The following is a 26,628-nucleotide window of genomic DNA, read 5'->3' as shown; positions in this document are numbered from 1 at the left end:
CAAAGCAGAACTTCGGACAAATTCCGATTTCTTATTTTCACATCAATAAACCAATAGTGGTTCCTGTGTTAACAGCACATTCTAGAATTCTGCATGTGCTACACGCATTACGCGTCTATATGTCCCGAACGTCTACACAGGTCGTACAGATTGTAATACGGATACGTTGTTTGTTCTCTATGATGCTGCCAACTGGGGTTAGCCAGTTTCTCAGCAGACATTATCCAGTTGGATAAAAATGACTACAAGTCAGGCTTACTTTAAGGCTAGGTTACAGGCGCCTACGTCAGTAATAGCTCATTCCACAGGTTCTGTGGGAATGTCATGACCAGTTGGTCGTAGAGCATTTACAACGCGGCTACATAGTCTTCAGTGCACACGTTTGTGCGCGTTTACACGTTATGAAACGGTTGCGGCATCAGCATCTAGCTTTGGCCGCCTACTGTTACAGGTGTCAAACAGCTCTCCCGCCCACGAGGGAAGCTTTGGTACGTCCCAAGAGTACTCCAGTGACCCCTAGTGGATGAAAAAGAAAATAGGATTTTGGTACTTACCAGGTAAATCCTTTTCTTTGAATCCATAGGGGGCACTGGACGCCCACCCAGAGCAGTTTTACCTGGGTTGTATTAAGCTCAGAGGAGCTTATGGTAACACATTTTCACCGATTGGTTCAAATTATAAGGGTCTATCGGTTATGGTGTCAACTGTTTAGTTGACCGTAACGTTATGGGTCAACTTTGTTGTTGTCCGTTATGTGATAGGAATTCTCCATTGTCAACCTCTCTATAGTTCTTGTTCGCTCAGTAAAAAACACTGAGGTCGTACACTGAGGTACTCTGGGATATGGAGGGGTGGAGAGTTCTAAATTTAAATATTCAGTGCCTTTGTTTCTGCGAAGCCGTCCATATCCCAAGAGTACTCCAGTGCCCCCTATGGATTCAAAGAAAAGGATTTACCTGGTAAGTACCAAAATCCTATTTTCCAGTAGGGCCACACGTTACATGATTGAGACAATGGAAAATGTTTTATACATTTCTGATAATACGAGTACCACCAAAAAGGGGTATTATGTTCGCTGAGGGAAAAACTACCTGTAGTTTTCCTGAATCTGAGAAATAAAATGAGGTGTGTGATGATGCGTGGGTTTCCCCCCGTTAACAATTGATAATTTCTTAAAAAGTATTGGCTGTATACCCTTTCCCGCCAGCGGTTAGGGTGCGTTGGGAAACACCCCCTAGGGGGGATAAGGCGCTCACACGCTTGTAAGAACAAGGGCTCTACCCTCTCATGAGATGGCCGCCCTTAAGGATCCTGCTGATAGAAAGCAGGAGGGTATCCAAAAATGTATTCACACACATACTGGTGTTATACTGCGACCAGCAATCGCCTCAGCCTGGAGGTGCAGTGCTGGGTTGGCATGGTCGGATTCCCTGACTGGAAATATTGATATCCTAGATAAGGATAGTATATTATTGCCTATAGAGCATTTAAAAGATGCATTTCTATATATGCAGGATGCACAGCGGAATATTTGCCGACTGGCATCAAGTATAAGTGCGTTGTCCAATTCTACCAGTAAAATGGTCAGGTGATGCGGATTCCAAACGGCATTTGGAAGTATTGCCTTTGAAAGGGGACATTTGGGGTCGGTCTTTTAGACCTGGTGGCCACGGCAACAACTGGGAAATCCACGTTTGTACCCCAGGTCGCTTCTCAAAATAAGACGCCGTATTATCAGGCGCAGTCCTTTGTTGGCAAGCGGACAAAAGGTTCCTCTTTTCTGCTCGTGACAGAGGGAGAGGAAAAAGGCTGAAGAGATTACCCAGTTCCCAGGAACAGAAATCCTTTCCCGCCTCTGCAAAGCCCTCAGTATGACGCTAGGGCCTTACAAGCTCAGGCACGGTGGGGGCCCGTTCTCAATGAATTTCAGTGCGCAGTGGGCTCACTCGCAAGTAGACCCCTGGATCCTTCAGGTAATATCTCAAGGGTACATATTGAAATTCGAGACGTCTCCCCCTCGCCGTTTCCAAAAGTCGGCTTTACCGACGTCTCCCTCTGACAGGGAGGCAGTTTTGGAAGCCATTCACAAGCTGTATTCCCAGCAGGTGATAATCAAGGTACCCCTCCTGCAACAGGGAACGGGGTATTATTCCACACTATTGTGGTACCAAAGCCAGACGGCTCGGTGAGACCGATTCTAAATCTAAAATCTAAAATCTTTGAACACTTACATACAGAGGTTCAAATTCAAGATTGAGTCACTCAGAGCAGTGATTGCAAACCTGGAAGAAGGGGACTACATGATGTCTCGGGACATCAAGGATGCTTACCTTCATGTCAAAATTTACCCTTCTCACCAAGGGTACCTCAGGTTATGGTACAGAACTGTCACTATCAGTTCAGACGCTGCCGTAGGGATGGTCCACGACACCCCGGGTCTTTACCGAGGTAATGGCCGAAATGATATCCCTTCGAAGGAAGGGAATTTTAGTTATCCCTTACTTGGACGATTCCCTGATAAGGGTAAGATCCAGGGAACAGTTGGAAGTCGGTGTAGCACTATCTCAGGTAGTGTTGCGGCAGCACGATTGGATTCTCAATATTCCAAAATCGCAGCTGGTTCCGACGACTTGTCTTCTGTTTCCTAGGGATGTTCCTGGACACAGTCCAGAAAAAAGGTGTTTCTCCCGGAAGAGAAAGCCAGGGAGTTATCCGAGCTAGTCAGGAACCTCCTAAAACCGAACCAAGTCACATTGGTTTGAACCACTTAAATCTGTGGAGTTAAAAAATCTCACATGGAAAGTGGTCATGCTGTTGGCCCTGGCCTGGGCCAGGCGCGTGTCATAATTGGCGGCTTTATCCTGTAAAAGCCCTTATCTGATTCTCCATTCGGACAGGGCGGAATTGAGGACTCGTCCTCAGTTTCTCCCCAAGGTAGTTTCAGCGTCTCACCTGAATCAACCTATTGGTGGTGCCTGCGGCTACTAGGGACTTGGAGGCCTCCAAGTTGCTAGACGTTGTCAGTGCCCTGAAAATATATGTTTCCAGGACGGCTGGAGTCAGGAAATCTGACTCGCTGTTTATCCTGTGTGCACCCAACAAGCTGGGTGCTCCTGCTTCTAAGCAGACTATTGCTCGTTGGATTTGTAGTACAATTCAGCTTGCACATTCTGTGGCAGGCCTGCCACAGCCAAAAATCTGTAAATGCCCACTCCACAAGGAAGGTGGGCTCATCTTGGGCGGCTGCCCGAGGGGTCTCGGCTTTACAACTTTGCCGAGCAGCTACTTGGTCAGGAGCAAATACGTTTGTAAAATTCTACAAAATTGATATCCTGGCTGAGGAGGACCTGGGGTTCTCTCATTTGGTGCTGCAGAGTCATCCGCACTCTCCCGCCCGTTTGGGAGCTTTGGTATAATCCCCATGGTCCTTACGGAGTCCCCAGCATCCACTTAGGACGTTAGAGAAAATAAGAATTTACTTACCGATAATTCTATTTCTCATAGTCCGTAGTGGATGCTGGGCGCCCATCCCAAGTGCGGATTGTCTGCAATACTTGTACATAGTTATTGTTACAAAAATCGGGTTATTATTGTTGTGAGCCATCTTTCAGAGGCTCCTCTGTTATCATGCTGTTAACTGGGTTCAGATCACAGGTTATACGGTGTGATTGGTGTGGCTGGTATGAGTCTTACCCGGGATTCAAAATCCTTCCTTATTGTGTACGCTCGTCCGGGCACAGTATCCTAACTGAGGCTTGGAGGAGGGTCATAGGGGGAGGAGCCAGTGCACACCAGTTAGTCCTAAAGCTTTCTTTAGATGTGCCCAGTCTCCTGCGGAGCCGCTATTCCCCATGGTCCTTACGGAGTCCCCAACATCCACTACGGACTATGAGAAATAGAATTATCGGTAAGTAAATTCTTATTTTTTTTTAGTTCAGTTTTATGAGTTAAGCGATGCAAAGAGTCCAAGCAAGTCCCAGAAGTGGAGGTTGTTAATATGGTCAGATGAATCCTTCTCCGACAATAGATTAAATGCACATATTACACTTTCCTAAAGAACTTTACAGCATGGGTGTTCATTCCGAACGGTTAAGGTTTCAGTTGGTTCCGTCATTTTGCTTGGTGCATTTTATTGGCATTGTTAGAGTGCTGTTATTCTCTGCAAGGGGACGTTTGTCCTAATTGTCTTCACCAAGTGTTGCATAAGTAGTATCTTCCAGATTTACAATGCCCTCTCGCACAGAGCATGTGTAGTCACCCCCAATGGCTTAGTGAGCATAACACTATACTTATCCTTTTTCCGTCAAATATGTATTCGGTATTTTAAAACAATGCTTGAGGAGATGTTTTCTACCACCATCAGTCCAGTCAGTTAAATGACTAACTTGAGGATACTTAATGTTATGGTGCATACAGGCATTGGTACATACAGCAGTAAACCCTATTAATTAACTTTGTTATTGTACAAATGTTTTGCATTTTCCCACATTACTAAAATGTGGGTGTGTGTGTATGTAATGTTTCAGGATAACCTTTTCTAAAATGTGCTTTCAAAGATTAGCGCAGGCTTAAATAAGTGAAGAAGTAGAACTTCAAATATATCTTTCTATGTTTGCAGAACAACACCTAGAATTAGTTACATTAACTCCTAACCATTAGTTATGTACTTGATAAGTTTCAAGCAGCCCAACCTAAGGTTTTGCCTATGAACGTGCATGGACCCTGGTCGATGTCTGAGGTCCATGACCCTGCACTATACCAGAGTTTTTCCCGTGTGCGACCTAGGTCGCCTTTAGTGTGAATGCATCCAACCAGGGTTTTTAGACCCGGGTTGGAAGAAAAGTGTCTGGCTATTTTCGGTAATGGCTATAATATAACCCAGTTAAATTTAGACTATTACACAGCAGACTATGCAAATGCTGTATGCTTACAGGAAGTTCACAAACGAGAAGTGCCCTTAACAAATATCAAAGGCTGAATAATATACATGAAAGCATCCCCTTTAAATGTACATCAAATTCCAGGGCAGACTGGGGTTCATTGTGAACACATGCGATCTGGGAATTTTCAGGGTTTTTGGTGTAGTGTGAATGATGGTCTCAGACTGAGACTCTGGGTAATTCCTGGGTTCATAGACCTGGGTCGTACCTGTGTATTTCCCTGATCTTATTTCTGAAAGTTGTATGAGTTAAAAATTTATATAAATTACACCTCTTTACTGTCAGGGTGTATCGTTCAAAACTTGAAAATATTGCTGTCTGGGATCACGTCCCAACATGAAGGGGATGGGGGATGCAGAATTGATCGCTGCTTTGCGTTTTAGCACAGCGGGCGATCAGCAAAAGACGCACATGCATATGCACGGCAATGCGCACGCGTGTCGGAAAACAGGCATTACCGGTCAGCAACAGGCTGGCACAAAAAATGTATTCGCACAGCAATTTGCATGCTGATTGACAGGAAGAGGCAGTTTGGTGGTGGTAACTGACCGTTTTCAGGGAGTGTCAGGGAAAACGCAGGCGTTCCCAAGCGTTTTCAGGGAGGGTATGTGACGTCCGCTCCGGACCCGATCAGCCTGTTCTCATTGCACTGTAGGAGTAAGTCCTGGGCTGCGCACAGACTGCACACAGTACAAAAATCCTTCAATGGTGAGTGAGGTGCAAACGGATTTGCAGCTGTCCGCTTATTGAGGGATTTTTAGCAACTCGGCGTACACATGCATCGCACACATGCACGGCGAATATACACTCCCCTTGGGCGGCGACTATCTGAACGCAGCACAACAATTTTAGCAGCCCAGCGATCAGGTCTGAATCACCCCCATGGTTCACACTAACACTTCCCTCTCCCAAACTGCTTTCCTTTTAATTGGAGGTTCCCTTCATATTTGGCGGACTCCCCAGATTTTAAACTGTCCCTGGAACACCATTTCCTTAATTACGTGGTTGATCACATCCAACATATTGAAGAAGTAAAATCTGTTTTGGGCAGCATCTAAGCCAGTGCTTCAAGGCCATATAATTGCATATGTCACGGCCAAATGCAAAACTTTGAACACAAGGTTACAAGAGCTTAGTTTAGCGCTCTCGAATTCGTACTCCACTATGCTACATAATAACACTATGCACCGAGAAGGCACAATACTCATTAGACTACCAAAAGAACCGCTACTTTAGGTGGGACATTAAAGCTTGCAAGTTGTTAGCTTCTGTAGTCCGAAGCCAGCGGCCACTAGTGCACATACTGAAACTCATTTCAGACGTGGGGCAATTGACATCCGCTCCTGATATTGCCAAGTCCTTTTAAGATTACTACGCGCGTTTGTACACCGTACCTCCTGACAATACTTGTTTAGACATGGACTTTATTAGGAAAGCAGAGGCTCCGCCGTTGACTGAAAGCAAAGCCTTAGTAGACCCCATTTCAGAGCAGGAACTTCGATCGGCTAGTATCCGGCTAGCTAGAAGTAAAGCCCTAGGTCCTGACGGACTATGTGCCGAATATTATAAATTATTATCCCCACACTTCACACCACATCTCTTAACGTCTGTTTAACTCCATATTATCGGGAAAAGAGCCCCCGCCTCACTTTAATCAAGCTAGGATCATAATCCTGCCGAAGCCGGTTGACGACCCCACATTAGTCATATAATTTCGCCCTATATCCCTTTTAAATCAAGATCTCAAATTATTGACAGCCATTATTGCACAAGGACTACAGGTAGTCATTCCAAAATTACTCTATCCCTCTCAAATTGGCTTTCTAAAGGGACGGTCGTTGGGACATAATATTCGGCAGGTTGTGGCCACCCTGACCTAGTCCTTAACTGAACCATACGGTAAATCCCTTTTAGTTAGTAGCGACGCAGACAAAGCCTTCGATAGGGTATCTTTGGCTCATTTACTTTCATGTAATGCAAATTAAAAACTTTGGTGTTGGATTTATTACCCTATTTCGCAAGCTATATTACTCTCCTAAAGCTTTCCTGACCGTTAATGGCTTGAATACCTTGGGCTTCACCCTATGGCGTGGCACCAGACAGGGTTGTCTGTCATTCCCTTTATTATTTAACTTGGCAATAGACCCTCTGATTAGATTGTTTCATTTACACTCCCTCTGGCGTGGAATAGAGGTAGGCTCAAACATATTAAAGGTGTCAGCTTACGCTGACGACCTCTTCTTTATATTTCAAGAACCCTTAAGAGGAGTTTCCAGGCTTTCCTGCAACTGTTACTCGATTTTGAAAATGTTTCGGGATTTCTGATAAATTTAAAACCAAGGCATTAGCTTTGCATGCAGGTGCCAAAGAGGACTGGACAGAGGGCTTTCTGTTTCTATGGACAGATTCCTCCCTTGTATAACTAGGTATAAACATTCCAGTAAAACCATCTGACTTATATATGGCTATAACTTCCCCGGCTTGATTGCCCGCACGTAGTCAGATTTCCAATCTTGCCGATATTTACCATTGTCCTATATAGGCAGATGTCATCTGATTAAGATTATATCAATTCCTTGATTGCTATATACCATACAAATGCTTCCCATCCTATTGAAAGAGTCCAATTTAAAGGTTTTAAAGAAAGGTTTTAGTACTTTCATGTGGTCAGGGAAAACACTTAAAATATTGATGTTTAAGTTATGTCAATCCACCTCTAAGCGGCATTCATTTGCCTTGCATACGAAGCTATGCATTGGCTGCAAACTATCGGTATGCGGTAGATTGGATAAATACCACTAGCAATTATGCAAACACTGCCCTGGAACAAGCCTTCTGCCCAGATATAACTCTACCTAGCTTGTTACACATCATACCTTCTGGCTATCCTCCTAATATACTTAGTAATTTACTACTCACGACCCCTTGTACAGTCTGGCGGCTTTCACGCTCTGGTCTAGGACTCTTGTCCCATAACACTGTTGTCTTATCAGTTCATCATAATGCTACAACGTGTACCTTATTAACACAAGGTTCCTTATTGTTCACAACCTGGAATAGGGAGGGTCTTTGTTTAATTTTACATGCATTAGAGGGTACCTATTTAAAAATGCTGCCTTATCACAGATTGCACAAAATATATTCAAACTGGTCTATTCCCTTATTTGTGAATTATCAACTTCGAACTTCGAGTGGGCCTGCACTACATTGCACAGCACCTAGACATACCCAGTACCTACGCGAGGGTCCTTTGTCAATTTCAGCTCGGCCTTCAATACAATCGTACCCAGCATCCTCCACCCCAAATTACTTCGGCTAGGGGTCCCTGAAGCTACCTATTCCTGGATAGTAGACTTCCTGACAGATAGGACACAGGTGGTGAAAGCAGGGGAGTTCACCTCTCAAGTGCTGTCCATTAGTACAGGGGCCCCTCAGGACTGTATGCTCTCACCCCTGCTCTTCTTCCTGTACACAAATGACTGCACCTCAGAGGCGCAATCAATAAAGATCATCAAATTTGCCGACAACACCACCGTCATCAATCTCATCAAGGACGGGGCGAATCGGCCTATAGATGGAAAGTAGACCGGTTTGCCCAGTAGCGCAGCCACAACAACCTTGAGCTGAACCCCTTCAAAACTGTTGAGATGATAGTGGACTTCAGGAAGAAGTCGGCTAGCGCATCTCTGTTAACGATTGCTGACAGCGTCGTATCGCTAGTGGACTCCTTCAAGTTCCTGGGGACCGCAATCTCCTGGGACCTTAAATGGTGGTCCAACGCTGACACCACTGTCAGGAAAGTGCAGGAGAGGTTGTTCTTCCTCAGGCAGCTAAGGAAGTTCAACATCCCACAGAAGCTTCTGCTCCTCTTTCTTTATCATCCACTAGGGGTCACTGGAGTACTCTTGGGATATGGACGGGCTTCCGTAGGAACAGCACTGAATATTTAAATTTAGAACACTCCACCCCTCCATATCCCCGAGCACCTCAGTGTTTTTTCTGTGCTAGACGTAGCAACAGCTCTGTGACTGAAGTCACGATTACTTTGAAGAATTTTTATTTTTCTTTTTATTTTATTTTTATTTTTTCTATTTTACATCCCTTTCCCCCTTCCAAAAGGCAGGGTCAGGGATAGTACAGCTGCTGATAGCAGCAGGGGCGTATCGGGCCTCTCTGAAAGAGCTCCCTCACAGCCACACACACAGCCTCCTGCACAGGCTGGCCGGCGCTTGTTCAGAAGCCCCGTCGGAGCCTCCTCACAAACTGCAGGATACAGGTATGTGAACGGGGCGGTCAGCTCCCGCTGCCGCCCCGAGGTGTGGGGACATTGTAGCGCTTAGCGCCCGCCGCTGCTCGCTCCACTTGGCCGCCCGTCCCGCCGCTGCTCTCCCCACTCAGCGCCCTCCCCACACGGCCACAGTCTTCAGCACAAGACCTCCGTGCAGGCCGCTCAGAGGCCGCCGGCCGCCGCAGCTCTCTCGCTCACGGGGCCGGCCGCCGCTATTGCTCCGGGTCCCACCGCTGGGTGATGCGCGGCTCACCCGGGCTCAGCACAGCGCTCGGCGATACCCGCTGGGGCCCCACACGCTGCGCTGCCGCTGCTCTGATTCGAAAAGAGCAGGCAGCCATTACACAGGAGCAGGGGGGACAAGCAATAAGTTAAGGGGGCAATAAGCGGCATACGAAATACTGCAGCAGCAGATGATAGACTGCAGGGATTTTTTGCAGGGTTATAATCAGTGAATGTTGTAACCAGCATTAGGATTATATGTATAAGCATAGCATGGCAGCCATGTTTAACCATGCTTCCTGTGTTTTCCTGCTGTGATTCCAGAACGTTCCAGTACTACATCTCTACTCCACCGGAGGCGCAGGGGTGTTAGTGGGAATTTGGGATCACATTTCACAGTACTGGCCACGTGTACTGCACTTGGCCAGATTTATATACAGAGACACCTTACTGCTATTTTACTGAGTCGTGCAGGTGTCTGTTTTTTGTGTATTGTATTGTCTGTCGCCATAATGAGTAAGGCACCAGCAAAAACTAAAAAGCATAATTGCAAAGTCTGTGGCAGTGTGTTACCGGATGGATCTACCACATGTACAGTATGTTTTGTGGATTCGGTTCAGAATACCATTTCTGCTCCAGTTTTACAACCAATGTCCTCACCGGACCCTCCGTGGGGTATGTTAGTAAATGTACTGGATAGATTACAATCAGAATTGACCGCCGCTCGTCAGGAGCGGGAAACGGTAAGGTCTGAGTCTAGGGTGAGACCGTCAGAACTACCGGAGGCGTCTCAGCCTTGCGTAAGGTCCAAATCCATTTTGGGTAAACGGGATAAATTTCATATGTCTTATGATTTTCCATTTTCTGCTATGTTGCATTCTGACGATTCCATGCCAGACCTCACGGAACAAGATGAGGGTGAGGAGGGCGAAGTGGAGTCAGATGGCGAGGATTTTAACAGTTCCGGCATTGATGATCTCATCAGAGCGGTACGTCAGTCTCTGAGGTTTCCTGAAACTGAGGAGCCTCTCACAAATGATCAGGTTGTATTTACGAAACGGCGGAAGACGCCAATAAGTTTTCCTGTGTCGGATTCTCTAAATCAGATGTTAGTAGAAACACGACAGAATCCAGATAAACGGTTTTCTATACCTCGCAGATTTAAGTCTAGTTATCCGTTTCCAGACTCTGTAACGTGTACATGGGAGAATCCACCAATAGTTGATTCGTCAGTGTCCAAGCTTACCAAGAAATTAACCATACCAGTGCCAGCAGCTACTACGCTTAAAGATCCTTCAGATCGCAAGATAGAAACTATGTTAAAATCCATGTATGTAGCAGCAGGTGTGATGCTAAGACCTGGATTGGTTGGCATTTGGGTCACTAAGGCGCTCATAATATGGCTTACAGAACTCAAATCTGCTTTACATGACGAAAACCTGATAATTCTTGTAAATCAAATGATTGAGGCTGTAGAGTATCTCTGTACAGCGTCTACTGACGTCTGTCAGCTCACTTCTCGTATTTCATCGTCGCTAGTTACGGCACGAAGAGCACTCTGGCTGCGTGCTTATCATGCGGAGGCAGAGGTCAAACGAAGTATAGAGGCGTTGCCTTACGATGGCAAGAAGTTGTTTGGTCCTGAATTGGACGCATGGATTGCGGAGGCGACGGGAGGTAAGTCTGTTTTCTTACCATTGCCTCCACCGGTTTCAAGAAGAAGGTACGCTGGACCTTCGTTCAAATCCTTTAGACCTCAGCCCTTTCGAGGACGTGGTAGAGGATCAGCCACGCCTGCTAGACGTGGTCGTGGACGTGGTTTCCAACAAACCAACACAACTCGCCAGGACGCTAAGGTTACCGACAAGCCAGTGGCATGACGGGCTTCCAGCCCATCTCGGTTCTCCAATTGTGGGAGCACGCCTTCAGACGTTCCATGTGGCGTGGTTCCACACATCCGCGGATGGGTGGATCCGCAATTTAGTGTTAACAGGTTACAAAATAGAGTTCGACTGTCTTCCGCCTCTGCGGTTTTTCAAGACAGGATTGCCTCTGTCGGACGACAAGAGGACGGTTCTGCAAATTGCCATTCAGTCCCTACTGGATTCGGCAGTTTTGATTCCGGTCCCTGTACACCAACAGGGCCAGGGTTATTATTCAAGTATGTTTGTGGTACCGAAGCCGGATGGCTCAGTCAGACCAATATTGAACTTAAAGGGGCTCAATCAGTACGTAACTTACTACAGATTCAAGATGGAGTCTCTGCGTTCGGTGATTGCGGGTTTAGAGGCAAAGGAATTTATGATTGCACTAGACCTCAAGGATGCGTACTTACACATTCCAATTTGGCAGCCTCATCAGAAATTCTTACGGTTTGCAATACGCCAGAACCATTACCAGTTTCAGGCTCTACCGTTTGGCCTGTCATCAGCGCCGCGGGTATTCACCAAAGTGATGTCTGTGATGATAGCTCACCTCAGATTCCTGGGAGTGACAATAGTTCCGTATTTAGACGATCTGCTCATCAAAGCTCCGTCTCAACAGATACTTCTCCAACATGCGCTGCTAACATACAATGTACTGGTTCACCACGGTTGGATTGTCAACTTCAAGAAATCACATCTAATTCCGTCTCAACGCCTTCAGTTCCTAGGTATGATTCTCGATACGGTCAATCAAAGAATTTACCTACCACAGCAGAAAGTACAAATGCTACGCCATCTAGTACAATTAGTGCTCAAGCCACGCACAGTGTCGGTACACTTGTGCATTCGCCTCTTAGGCACAATGGTGGCAGCTTTCGAGGCGCTTCAGTTCGGAAGATTTCACTCTCGTCCATTTCAACTGAATGTGCTTGCCCAGTGGTCGGGCTCGCATCTGCAGATTCACCACAGGGTGAGGTTGTCGCCAACAGCAAGAGTATCTCTGCTCTGGTGGCTCAAGGAACACAATTTAACCGCAGGAAGACGGTTCGGAGGTTGGAATTGGATAATTCTAACTACGGACGCCAGTCTCAGAGGTTGGGGAGCGGTAATTCAAAATTGTCAGCGCCAGGGTCTCTGGGCGGATCACGAGAAATTGCTGTCTATAAATGTTCTTGAACTCCGCGCAATTTACAATGCGCTACGACAAGCAGTGCACATGCTTCGCTCTCAGCCTGTCCAAGTGCAGTAGGACAATGCGACGGCAGTCGCATACATCAACAAACAAGGAGGAACGAGAAGCCGCATGGCAATGCGGGAAGTAGCTCGAATCCTCAATTGGGCGGAATGCCACCAGGTCGGCCGTGTTCATTCCGGGAGTGGACAACTGGGAGGCGGATTATCTCAGTCGTCGGGATTTTCATCCAGGCGAATGGGCATTAAATCCAGAAGTGTTTCACATGTTGGTTCAGCGATGGGGTTATCCTCAGGTGGACCTGATGGCGTCTCGACACAATCACCAAACGTTCCAGTATGTGTCCAGAACAAGAGATCCAAAGGCAGTGGCGGTGGATGCTCTCACTGTCGCGTGGCCGTACAGTCTTGTGTATCTGTTTCCACCGTTTCCGCTGCTCCCTCTGGTGCTAAAACGGATCAAAAGAGAGTCGGTCACAGTCATACTAGTGGCGCCTCATTGGCCTCGGAGAGCTTGGTTCTCGGATCTCCACGGACTACTCGCAGACGATCCTTGGCCGCTCCCACTGCGTCCAGACCTGTTACAACAGGGTCCGTTCCTTTACCCCGATTTAGCGCGGCTGCGTTTGACGGGGTGGCTGTTGAGACCACCCTCTTAAGAAGAGAGGGCATTCCAGATTCGGTTATACCAACCATGTTACGAGCTAGGAAGCCATTATTACAGAATATGGCGTGCCTATATAGGTTGGTGTGAAGCTCGGAAGTTTACGACATCCGCTTTCAAGTTATGCCGCCTGTTGTTGTTTCTACAAACAGGGTTAGATGGAGGATTGCGTTTATCTACACTAAAGGTGCAGGTATCTGCTTTGTCAATTTACTTTCAAAGACGATTGGCTCTATTGCCGTCTATACGCACTTTTCTCCAAGGTGTACTCAGGGTACAGCCTCCATTCATTCCACCTACAGCGCCATGGGACTTGAATCTGGTTTTGGAGTTCTTACAGTCTTCATATTTTGAACCCTTACAGCGAGTGGATATAAAGTTTCTCACTTGGAAAACAATTTTTCTCCTAGCCTTAGCTTCGGCAAGGCGTGTTTCGGATTTGGGTGCCTTGTCATGCAAGGCACCGTATTTGGTATTTCATGATGACAGAGCGGAACTTCGGACGAATCCCGCTTTCTTACCAAAGGTAGTGTCATCTTTTCACATCAATCAACCAATAGTAGTTCCTGTGTTGACAGCACATTCTGGAACGCTGGATGTGGTACGCGCTTTACGCGTTTATGTATCCCGAACGTCTTCAGTTCGTAAGACGGATACGTTGTTTGTTCTCTATGATGCTGCCAAGATAGGTTGGCCAGCGTCTAAACAAACCTTATCCAGATGGATAAAACTGACCATACGTCAGGCTTACCTTCATGCTAGGTTACAACCGCCTACGTCAGTAACCGCTCATTCCACACGTTCTGTGGGAACTTCATGGGCAGCGGGTCGTGGGGCTTCTACGACGCAGCTTTGCCGTGCGGCTACATGGTCTTCAGTGCACACGTTTGTGCGCTTTTACAAGTTTGATACGTTTGCGGCATCAGCATCTAGCTTTGGCCGCCTAGTGTTACAAGTGCCAAACAGCTCTCCCGCCCACAAGGGAAGCTTTGGTACGTCCCAAGAGTACTCCAGTGACCCCTAGTGGATGATAAAGAAAATAGGATTTTGGTACTTACCAGGTAAATCCTTTTCTTTGAATCCATAGGGGGCACTGGACGCCCACCCAGAGCAGTTTTACCTAGTTGTGGTGAGTTCTGAGGATCTTATGGTAACACACTTTCACCGACTGGTTCAAATTACAAGTGCTGGTTAGGGTGTCAACTGTTTAGTTGTCAGTAACGTTATGTGTTAACTTCGTTATTGTCAGTTATGTTATATGTAATACTCCATTGTCAACATCTCTATAGTTCCTGTTCGGCTCAGTAAAAAACACTGAGAGGTGCTCGGGGATATGGAGGGGTGGAGTGTTCTAAATTTAAATATTCAGTGCTGTTCCTACGGAAGCCCGTCCATATCCCAAGAGTACTCCAGTGCCCCCTATGGATTCAAAGAAAAGGATTTACCTGGTAAGTACCAAAATCCTATTTTTACTCCGCAATTGTGGAGTCGGTACTGTGCTCCTCGATACTGGTATGGTACGGCTTCGCCAGCGCGAGGGACAGATCCAAAAGGTGGTCACAGCATGTTTAACTTGCTTCCTTCAGACAGGCGTTACAGGGCCATCCCCGCCAGGTCCACCAGAAGTCTCAAAAGTTTCTTTTCCCAAGCGGCCCACCTGTTGAACTCCTGAACATTGACTAGACGTACACTTGTGTCCCTATGGTATACCTATCTGTCTGACTTCACTCCCCCCCCCCCCAACCTGCTCATCTGTTACCTACTTGGCTGTTGTATAGCAAACCGAAGACAAATTCCTAGTATACGCAAGTATACTCGGCCAATAAAGCTGATTCTGATTCGAAGTTGCACCTCCAGTGTTCTTTCCAAATTAACCGATAGACACCTCACATGGGCTAGATGTCATGGTTAGGCATGCTAGGTAACGGTAGGGGATCCGGTCTCTAAGTCGACAGTAACTAGGTCGACAATGTCTAGGTCGACCACTATTGGTCGACAGTAACTAGGTCGACAGGGTCTTTAGGTCGACAGGTCAAAAGGTCGACATGAGTTTTTCACAATTTTTTTCTTTTTTTTAACCTTTTCATATTTAATGATCCCCGTGGACTACAATTGGAACGGTAATCTGTGGGGGACACTGTGCACTAATTGGGGTTCCCGGTCACTCTACGAAGAAAACGACACCAAAAAAACATTAAAAACTCATGTCGACCTTTTGACCTCTCGACCTAGAACATGTCGACCTAAAGACCCTGTCGACCTAAAGACCCTGTCGACTTAGTTACTGTCGACCAATAGTGGTCGACCTAGTTACTGTCGACCTTCCATACCACACCCAACGGTAGGGTGTCCACCACTTCCTTACTATACATGCATATTAAAAAAAAGCTCTGTTTGGAAAGTCTGCAAACAGGAATAGCTACATGGGCCACGGATTTGCCCAATGTTCCTCTTGCAACAATCCTTTCAGTATTTAGACGTCTCGGCAAGACATTAGTATCTGCTTCCTATATGGAAATGCAAAACATATGATTGCATTGGGTGTATTATACCCCAAAACGACATATGTTAATGGATTCCTCCACAGACTCAAAGTGCTTCAAATGTGCAGCATCAGATGCAGATTTGTACCACTGCATGTGGAGCTGCCGTGAAGTTCACCAATTTTGGATGACGATAGGTTGATATCTAAAAGACACTTATAAAATCACTATTACTCCTACTCCAGAATGGGCATTATGGGACATATATACGTCTACCCGGAAAAGACCACCATTGGGATATAGATTGTTATTAGGCAAACTGACGACAGCCATGCGAAAAACAATATTGTCACAATGGATTTCGTCTAACTCCATGACATTAGCTTTGTTTCTGCCTAGAGTCTCATATCTGTTCCAAATGGACTGGCTTGAGATGTCCCTTAATAAAGAGAAGCAGGCTGAATTTTTATTTTTTTACATGGTTGCCCCATATCAAATCCTTATCTCCGTCCCTAAAAAATTTATTGCGACTGGCGGAATTATTGACTTCATTGTATAATCTTTCAGTGCTTACGACTGACAGGCCTCCTTTCTGACCATGGCCCTCATTCCGAGTTGATCGCTAGCTGCCGTTGTTCGCTGCGTAGCGATCATTTAAAAAAACTGCATGCACCGCAATGCACACGCGCGTCGTACGGATTCAAAGAGCATCGTTGCTGTGCAATGCTTCTAGCGACGAATCCATTCGTACAGCCGATCGCAAGGAGATTGACAGGAAGAGGGCGTTTACGGGTGTCAACTGACCGTTTTCTGGGAGTGGTAGGGAAAACGCAGGCGTTTGCAGGGTGGGTATCTGCCGTCCATTCCGGGACCTCCGATGCTAGAATCATCGCACATGATAAGTGACTACAGGGCTGGTCTTGTTTTGCACAAAATGTTTTTGTACCTCGCGGCTGCACATGCGATTGCACACTTGCAAAGCGAAAATACACTCCCTTGTGGGCGGCGACTATGCGTTTGCACGGCTGCTAAAAGTAGCTAGCGAGCGATCAACTCTGAATGAGGGCCCATGTTCAGTATTATGTGATGTGTATCTCCCGTAAAACTACACACGAGTGATTATCCTTTGTTATATTGTGTGTTTTTACCTGATTACTATACGATGTATAAGTTTTTTGTTAATGCTGATATTTCTGTTACAATGATTTCTGTCTTGAGGTCTGCAATCAGATAGCTCTATTTTGTACAAACTGTACAATATTTTATGTATACATGTGCAGTTCTCTAATACTGTAAAAAAACAAGTATATAAACTAAATGTAATCATCAAATGGGGGAGTGTACCAGGCAGCTATATACTGTAAGTATTACTCATTCCTTTTTTGATGGGCAATATACTTTCTTTTTCATCCACTAGGGGTCACTGGAGTACTCTTGGGATATGGACGGCTTCCGCAGGAACAGGGCACTGAATATTTAAATTTAGAACTCTCCACCCCTCCATATCCCATAGTACCTCAGTGTTTTTTCTGTGCTCATCGGAGCAACAGGGCTGGTGTGGGGCTACCACACTTAGTGAATATTTTTTGATTTTAATTTTTATTTTTTACAACTTAAGCACATCCCTTCCCAGTTTCTGTAAAAACATGGGTCCGGGATAGTGCCGCTGCACGGAGCAGCGTATGGCGTGTCGGTCCTCACAAAGAGCACCCTCACAGCCACACGCAGCTCACAAGACTGGTGCTACAGCTGGACGGAGCTTACAGATAGAAGCCCCGTCACAGCCATCGCTTCTGGAGTCAGGTATGCTGGGGGGACGGGGCGGTCAGCGCACGCTGCCGCCCCGCTGTGTGGGGACAATGTTCAGAGCCGGCGCCGCTGCGCCCGCACCCGCCTCTCCTAACTGGCCGCCCCGGCAACCGCTCCAATCAGCGCCGCGCTCCTCCGCCGCTAAGACCCCGCCGGCTGCCGCTGCAGGACCGCTCTCCATTACAGCACTCCCCGGCTCCCTGCACCCGATCGCGGACCCGCTCCCCGGTAACTCCCGCTCAGACAGCGGTACACGGGCCACAGGGGAGGGAGCAGAAGGGGGGGAAGGATACACTTTAGCGGAGGGCTGCAAAAAGGGGGTGACAGCATTAATGACATAGACTGTTAAGCCTATATTAACGGGTTTGCTGCACTTCTTAAATATACCCTGCGCTGTGAGGCATGGGGGCCATTTTAACCATGCTTCCTGCCTTCCTGTTGTGATTCCAGAACGTTCCTGTCCTACATCTCTACTCCACCGGAGGCGCAGGGGTGTTAGTGGGAATTTGGGATCAGGTTTCATATAGTAGTGGCCACGTGCACTGCTCTTGGCCAGATATATATATATATAGACACACCTTAGTACTATTTTACTGAGTCGTGCAAGTGTCTGTCTTTTGTATATTGTATTGTCTGTCTGCATAATGAGTAAGGCACCAGCAAAAACTAAAAAGCAGTTTCCCTGCCATGTCTGTAACAATACCACATGTACAATATGTTTTGTGGATTCAGCTACGAATACAATTTCTGCTCCGGTTTCAAAACCGGTTTCATCCCCGGACCCGCCATGGGCTACGCTAGCGGATATCATGGCTGGATTGCAATCAGAATTAGCCGCCGCTCGACAGGAGCTGGAAGCGGCAAGATCTGAGTCTAGGGTGAGACCGCTAGAACTACCGGAGGGGTCTCAGCCTTGCCAAATGTCCAAATCCATTTTGGGTAGATGGGATAAATTTCATTTGTCTTATGATTTACCAGTTTCTGCTATGTTGCATTCTGACGATTCTATGCCAGACCTCAGTGCGCAAGACCAGCAGTCAGATAGTGAAGATTTTGACAGCCCAGGCATTGATAATCTCATCCGAGCGGTGCATCAGTCTCTGAAGTTTACGGAAACTGAGGAGCCTCTGACAAATAATGAAGTCGTCTTTGCTAAACGGCAGAGGACTCCGATGTGTTTTCCTGTTTCGGGAGCGCGACAGAATCCGGATAAACGGTTTTCTATACCTCGCAGATTTAAGTCTAGTTACCCGTTTCCAGAGGCTGTGACAGCTACATGGGAGAATCCGCCATTGGTGGATTCGTCTGTGTCTAAACTTACTAAGAAATTAACCATACCAGTACCAACGATACTACGCTTAAAGACCCTTCAGACCGTGAAATAGAAGCTATGCTAAAATCCATGTATATAGCAGCAGGAGTGTTGCTTAGACCTGGGTTGGTTGGCATTTGGGTTACTAAGGCGCTGATGGTATGGATAACAGAACTCAAGTCTGCCCTACATGGATCACCTTATACTTCTCGCTGATCAAATTTGTGAAGCTGCTGATTATCTATGTACAGCTTCTACTGACGTCTGACAGCTCACTTCTCGCCTTTCATCGTCGCTAGTTACAGCACGACGAGCACTCTGGCTGCGCTCTTGGCAAGCGGAGGCGGAGGTCAAAAGAGGTATAGAGGCGTTACCTTACGGTGGCGAGAAGTTGTTTGGTCCTGAATTGGACAAATGGATTGCTGAGGCCACGGGTACCTAGACGGAAATACTCGGGCCCGGCGTTCAAATCCTTTCGGCCTCAGCCCTTTCGAGGCCGTGGTAGAGGACCAGCCATGCCCGGTAGACGAGGTCAAGGGCGTGGTTTCCAACAAACCAACGCCAGTCGTCAAGGCGCTAAGGATCTCCAATTGTGGGAGCATGCCTTCAGACGTTCCATTTGGCGTGGTTCCAGACGTCCACAGATGGGTGGATCCGCAATTTAGTGTTTAAAGGTTACAAGATAGAGTTCGACTGTCCCCCGCCACTGCAGTTTTTCAAGAACGGACTGCCTGTGTCGGACGACAAGAGGGCGGTTTTGCAAATTGCCATTCAGTCCCTGCTGGAGTCAGCAGTTTTGATTCCGGTCCCTGTACACCAACAAGGTCAGGGTTATTATTCCAGTCTGTTTGTAGGTACCAAAGCCGGATGGCTCGGTCAGGCCAATATTGAACTTGAAGGGCCTCAATCAGTACGTCACTTACTACAGATTCAAGATGGAATCTCTGCGGTCAGTAATTGCAGGTTTAGAGCCACAGGAATTCATGATTGCGCTGGATCTCAAGGATGCGTACTTACACATTTCGTTTTGGCCACCTCATCAGAGGTTCTTGCGGCTTGCAATACCAATACGGCAAAACCATTACCAGTTTCAGGCTCTATCGTTTGGCCTCTCGTCAGCGCCTCGGGTATTCACCAAACATCTCAGATCCCTGGTAGTGATAATAGTTCCGTACTTGGACGATCTGCTCATCAAAGCTCCGTCTCAACAGATGTTCGTCCAACATGCGTTGCTGACGTACGATGTACTAGTTCAGCACGGTTGGATTGTCAACTTCAAGAAATCACATCTGATTCCGTCTCAACGACTGCAATTCCTAGGTATGATCCTCCATGCGGTAAATCAGAGAATTTACCTACCAGAACAGAAAGTACAGATCATTCGTCATTTGGTAGGATTAGTGCTCAAGCCACGCACAGTCTCTGTACATTTGTGCATTCGCCTCTTAGGCACCATGGTGGCGGCTTTCGAAGCGCTTCAGTTCGGAAGATTTCACTCACGTCCTTTTCAACTGGATGTGCGCGCACAGTGGTCGGGCTCGCATCTGCAGATTCACCACAGGGTGCGGTTGTCGCCACGGGCCAGAGTCTCTCTACTCTGGTGGCTCAAAGTACACAATCTAACCGCAGGGAAACGGTTCGGCGCCTGGAATTGGATAATTCTAACGACGGACGCGAGTCTCAGAGGTTGGGGAGCTGTAGTTCAAAATTATCAGCTCCAGGGTCTCTGGGTGGATCACGAAAGATTGCTGTCTATAAATGTCCTGAATTTACAATGCGCTGCGACAAGCAGTGCACATACTTCGGTCTCAGCCTGTCCAGGTGCAGTCAGACAACGCGACGGCAGTGGCGTACATCTACAAACAAGGAGGAAAGCCATGCGGGAAGTAGCTCGAATCCTCGATTGGGCCGAGCATCACCAAGTGATATTGTCGGCAGTCTTCATTCCGGGAGTGGACAACTGGGAGGCGGATTATCTCAGCTGTCGGGATTTTCATCCAGGAGAATGGGCATTGAATCCAGAGGTGTTACACATGTTGGTCCAGAGGTGGGGTTACCCTCAAGTGGACCTGATGGCATCTCGCCACAATCACCAAACGCCCCAGTATGTATCCAGAACGCGAGATCCAAAGGCAGTGGCGGTGGATGCTCTCACAATCGCGTGGCCGCACAGCCTCGTGTATCTGGTTCCACCGTTTCCGCTGCTCCCTCTGTTGCTAAAACGAATCAAAAGAGAGTCCGTCACAGTTATACTAGTGGCGCCTCATTGGCCTCGGAGAGCTTGGTTCTCGGATCTCCGCGGACTACTCGCAGACGATCCTTGGCCGCTCCCACTACGTCCGGACCGGTTACAACAGGGTCCGTTCCTTTCCCCCGATTTAGTGCGGCTACGTTTGACGGGGTGGCTGTTGAGACCGCCCTCTTAAGAAGAGAGGGCATTCCAGATTCGGTTATACCAACCATGTTACGAGCTAGGAAGCCGGTTACGGCAGCTCATTATTACAGTATTTGGCGTGCCTATATAGGTTGGTGGGAAGCTCGGAAGTTTCCGACATCATCTTTCAAGTTATCCCGTCTTTTGTTATTTCTACAGACGGGGTTAGATGGAGGACTGCGTTTATCTACACTAAAAGTGCAAGTATCTGCTTTGTCAATTTTCTTTCAAAGACGATTGGCTCTATTGCCGTCTGTGCACACTTTTCTGCAAAGGTGTCCTAAGAGTACAGCCTCCATTCATTCCACCTACAGCGCCATGGGACTTGAATCTGGTTTTAGATTTCTTACAGTCTTCATATTTTGAACCCTTACAACAAGTGGATATTAAGTTTCTCACTTGGAAAACAATTTTGCTCCTAGCCTTAGCTTAGGCAAGGCGTGTTTCAAATTTGGGTGCCTTGTCATGCAAGCCACCGTATTTGGTATTTCGTGATGACACAGCGGAACTTCGGACGAATCCCGCTTTCTTACCAATGGTAGTGTCATCTTTTCACATCAATCAACCAATAGTAGTTCCTGTGTTAACAGGAGATTCAGGAACTTTAGATGTGGTACGCGCACTGCGCGTTTATGTATCCCGAACATCTACTGTTCGTAAGACGGATTCGTTGTTTGTTCACTATGATGCTGCCAAGATGGGTTGGCCAGCTTCTAAGCTGACCTTATCCAGATGGATAAAACTGACCATACGTCAGGCTTACCTTCATGCTAGGTTACAGCAGCCTACATCAGTAACAGCTCATTCCACACATTCTGTGGGAACTTCATGGGCAGCTGGTCGTGGAGTTTCTACGACGCAGCTTTGCCGTACGGCTACATGGTCTTCAGTGCACACGTTTGTGCGCTTTTAACAGTTTCATACGTTTGCGGCATCAGCATCTAGCTTTGGCCGCTTAGTGTTACAGGTGCCAAACAGCTCTCCCGCCCACGGGGGGAAGCTTTGGTACGTCCCAAGAGTACTCCAGTGACCCCTAGTGGATGAAAAAGAAAATAGGATTTTGGTACTTACCAGGTAAATCCTTTTCTTTGAATCCATAGGGGGCACTGGACGCCCACCCAGAGCAGTTTTACCTGGTTTGTGGTAAGTTCAGGGGATCTTATGGTAACACACTCTCACCGACTGGTTCAAATTATCAAGTGCTGGTTATGGTGTCAACTGTTTAGTTGTCAGTAACGTTATGTGTCAACTTTATTGTTGTCCGTTCTGTTATATGTAATTCTCCATTGTCAACCTCTCTAGCTCCTGTTCGGCTCAGTAAAAAACACTGAGGTACTCTGGGATATGGAGGGGTGGAGAGTTCTAAATTTAAATATTCAGTGCCCTGTTCCTGCGGAAGCCGTCCATATCCCAAGAGTACTCCAGTGCCCCCTATGGATTAAAAAAAAAAGGATTTACCTGGTAAGTACCAAAATCCTATTTTTAAACTGATTTATTTTTAATTTTTTTACAGAACATTTGTGTTTTTCTAAAATGTTGGTTCTCAACGCCAATACTCATGTTACCCCAACAGGTCATGTTGTTAGGATTAGTGTCTGTGGAAATAGGTGAAGAAGATTGCTGACCCAGTAGCATAGATTAACTCACCTGTGCATGAGTAAAGAAATCCAGAAAGTATGACCTGTTGCAGGTACTTAGTGATTGACATTGAGAACCACAATTTTAAATCATGGGAAAAAATAGTTTAGTTTCAAACAAAGATGAGGTTCACAGAGTAAGAAAATAGTATATGCAAGTCAATGTCTAAAGTGTAAATTGGATTGCTGTTGTTAGGACAGAGCATTTATGAATTATAATTAAACCATATAATAGATACATCTCTTCTTCTCTCGAATTAGAGAAGAGGGTTGTCACCTAAAGTTTTCTTCCCGTAATGCGAGGGAATCGGACAATTTAGGACAGCGCCCCAGCCAGCGCTGTAATGGCTTCACATGTCAACCAGTTTCCAGTGTTCCCAATATTCATTTTTGTTTGTCTGTAACATGGGCACCTACTAGTCATGACCAACAGTGTTTCTATGCTCGGCGGGCGGGGTGGGTGTGGGTGTGTGTGTGTGTGTGTGTGTGTATGTATATATATATATATATATATATATATATATATATATATATATATATATATATAAAATATTGTTTAGATTTTAAATTCTATTTTTAAATGTCTTGTATTTCCTCTCTGTTAGGTAACATCCCAAGCAGATGATAGTCTCCCAAATACCCCAAGTATGCTTCACAACTCAGTTACCCTACCAACACAACCAGGATCTCTGCCTGACCTTACCCGGCAATCAGATTCCTACACTGGTTAGTATGGAACCACAACATAAGGAGCAGCCATAACTTTTTTGTGAAACGTTCATCCTAATTATATTACGGGTTGTAAAACTCATAAAAACGGGCAAAAAAGGGTTTAAATCTGAATACCAGTATATTCACAACATAAGATAAATGAAAATCACTTCTTACAGTTCATGAATTAGTTGTTGACTCCTATAATGATATGCTTATCTTTTGTTTTGTTTTTTTTGTAATCCACCGAATGTTTACAATATGCAGTTACTTGAACCTGACACCCACTAGATGATATTTTAAACAAAATTTCTGATAACAACCAATCGTTACATCAAATTGCTTATATCGCTAATGGTGACGTGCTCCCGCTGGTCGCTAGCGACGTCATCTATATTTGCAACTCAATTTAAAAAATGTTGATAACAACTAGGAGCATATCGTTCAGTGTGTACCAACAACGAGCGATATGTTTTCACGACCTGCCTGGTGTGGACGTAATCCGAGCCACTCCCCGAACACTCCTGTCCTCCATTTTGTAGGGTGATCACTGGCAGCAGTGACAATAGAGGATCCAGGATCCACTCCTTCGTCTAGCATTATCTCAAGTGTCTCTTATTTTGGGCCCTCTCCCTATCAGCTAACACCACAGTTGCAGCATAACGCGATGGCAAAAAAGGATCAAATCACAAGAGAATGAAGTAGACACACTTTGTTATGTCAAACCAAAAACAATGGCGAGCAGTCTAGCAATGTAACAGCGTTCAGCAGGTATAAACCTGACCTTACTAGCCACAGACATAAATGTAAAGAGGTAAAATGTCCGCCGTCACTTTATCCCTTCCTGAACTCCTGCCCACCCCTCCTGAAACTCCTGCCTTGTATTTAAATTAGGCTGAAAGCTGTCAATTTGGTAGTGTTGAGCAACTCCCGTTTATCGTTTTGGTCGTTTGTAAAATTGCTCAGTGTGTATGCACAATATCGTTTGAAGTGATCTAGTGTGTACCCAGCTTTACACTTTAAGTACATTAAATCTTTTCAATTTAGGGTAAAAAAAAAAATAGCATTTTAATTACCTACCGGGTAAATCCTTTTCTCTATCGTCCTAGTGGATGCTGGGGTTCCTGAAAGGACCATGGGGAATAGCGGCTCCGCAGGAGACAGGGCACAAAAAGTAAAGCTTTTTCCGATCAGGTGGTGTGCACTGGCTCCTCCCCCTATGACCCTCCTCCAGACTCCAGTTAGATTTTTGTGCCCGGCCGAGAAGGGTGCAATCTAGGTGGCTCTCCTAAAGAGCTGCTTAGAAAAAGTTTAGCTAGGTTTTTTATTTTACAGTGATTCCTGCTGGCAACAGGATCACTGCAGCGAGGGACGGAGGGGAGAAGGAGTCAACTCACCTGCGTGCAGGATGGATTGGCTTCTTGGCTACTGGACATCAAGCTCCAGAGGGACGATCACGGGTACAGCCTGGATGGTCACCGGAGCCACGCCGCCGGCCCCCTTGCAGATGCTGAAGACAGAAGAGGTCCAGAATCGGCGGCTGAAGACTCCTGCAGTCTTCAAAAGGTAGCGCACAGCACTGCAGCTGTGCGCCATTTTCCTCTCAGCACACTTCACACGGCAGTCACTGAGGGTGCAGGGCGCTGGGAGGGGGGCGCCCTGGGAGGCAAAATGATTACCTATAAAGGCTAAAAATACCTCACATATAGCCCTAGAGGCTATATGGAGATATTTAACCCCTGCCTAATTTCTCTAAATAGCGGGAGACGAGCCCGCCAGAAAAGGGGCGGGGCCTATCTCCTCAGCACACGGCGCCATTTCCTCTCACAGTTCCGCTGGTCAGGACGGCTCCCAAGTCTCTCCCCTGCACTGCACTACAGAAACAGGGTAAAACAGAGAGGGGGGGGCACATTTATGGCGATAATTTGATATAACAAAGCAGCTATAAGGGAGCACTTATTATAAGGCTATCCCTGATATATATATAGCGCTTTTGGTGTGTGCTGGCAAACTCTCCCTCTGTCTCCCCAAAGGGCTAGTGGGTCCTGTCTTCGTTAGGAGCATTCCCTGTGTGTCTGCTGTGTGTCGGTACGTGTGTGTCGACATGTATGAGGACGATATTGGTGTGGAGGTGGAGCAATTGCCAAATATGAGGATGTCACCCCCTAGGGAGTCGACACCGGAATGGATGCCTTTATTTATGGAACTACGGGATAGTGTCAACACGCTAAAGCAGTCGTTTGACGACATGAGGCGGCCGGACAATCAATTAGTGCCTGTCCAGGCGACTCAAACACCGTCAGGGGCTGTGAAACGCCCTTTGCCTCAGTCGGTCGACACAGACCCAGACACAGGCGATGACTCCAGTGGTGACGGTGACGAATCAACCGTATTTTCCAGTAGGGCCACACGTTATATGATTTTGGCAATGAAGGAGGCGTTACATTTAGCTGATACTACAGGTACCACTAAACAGGGTATTATGTGGGGTATGAAAAAACTACCTATAGTTTTTCCTGAATCAGAAGAATTAAATGACGTGTGTAATGAAGCGTGGGTTGCCCCTGATAAAAAACTGATAATTTCAAAGAAATTATTGGCATTATACCCTTTCCCGCCAGAGGTTAGGGAGCGCTGGGAAACACCTCCTAGGGTGGACAAGGCGCTAACACGCTTATCTAAACAAGTGGCGTTACCCTCTCCTGAGACGGCCGCACTTAAAGATCCATCAGATAGGAGGATGGAAAATATCCAAAAAAGTATATACACACATGCAGGTGTTATACTACGACCAGCTGTAGCGACTGCCTGGATGGGCAGTGCTGGGGTAGTTTGGTCAGAGTCCCTGATTGAAAATATTGATACCCTGGACAGGGACAATATTTTACTGTCGTTAGAACAAATAAAGGATGCATTTCTTTATATGCGTGATGCACAGAGGGATATCTGCACACTGGCATCACGGGTAAGTGCTATGTCCATTTCGGCCAGAAGAGCTTTATGGACGCGACA

The 26,628-nt window shown here is 46.5% G+C and overlaps 1 protein-coding gene across 6 annotated transcripts in view; it reads left to right on the top strand.

Moving 5' to 3' along the window:
• The window catches only part of TCF3 (transcription factor 3), a 399,616-nt gene that overhangs the window by 306,331 nt on the left and 66,657 nt on the right, over positions 1 to 26,628 (top strand). For all 6 annotated transcript variants that reach the window (XM_063915799.1, XM_063915809.1, XM_063915820.1 and 3 more), the window contains exon 17: positions 23,511 to 23,631. In XM_063915799.1, coding sequence (XP_063771869.1) covers positions 23,511 to 23,631 — 121 coding nt within the window. The remainder of the gene's footprint in view (positions 1 to 23,510; positions 23,632 to 26,628) is intronic.

The sequence above is a fragment of the Pseudophryne corroboree genome, chromosome 1 (assembly GCF_028390025.1).
Source record: "Pseudophryne corroboree isolate aPseCor3 chromosome 1, aPseCor3.hap2, whole genome shotgun sequence".
Taxonomy (NCBI): Eukaryota; Metazoa; Chordata; class Amphibia; order Anura; family Myobatrachidae; genus Pseudophryne; species Pseudophryne corroboree.
Note: the sequence above shows the minus strand (reverse complement) of the source record. Positions and strands in the feature narration are given on the sequence as shown.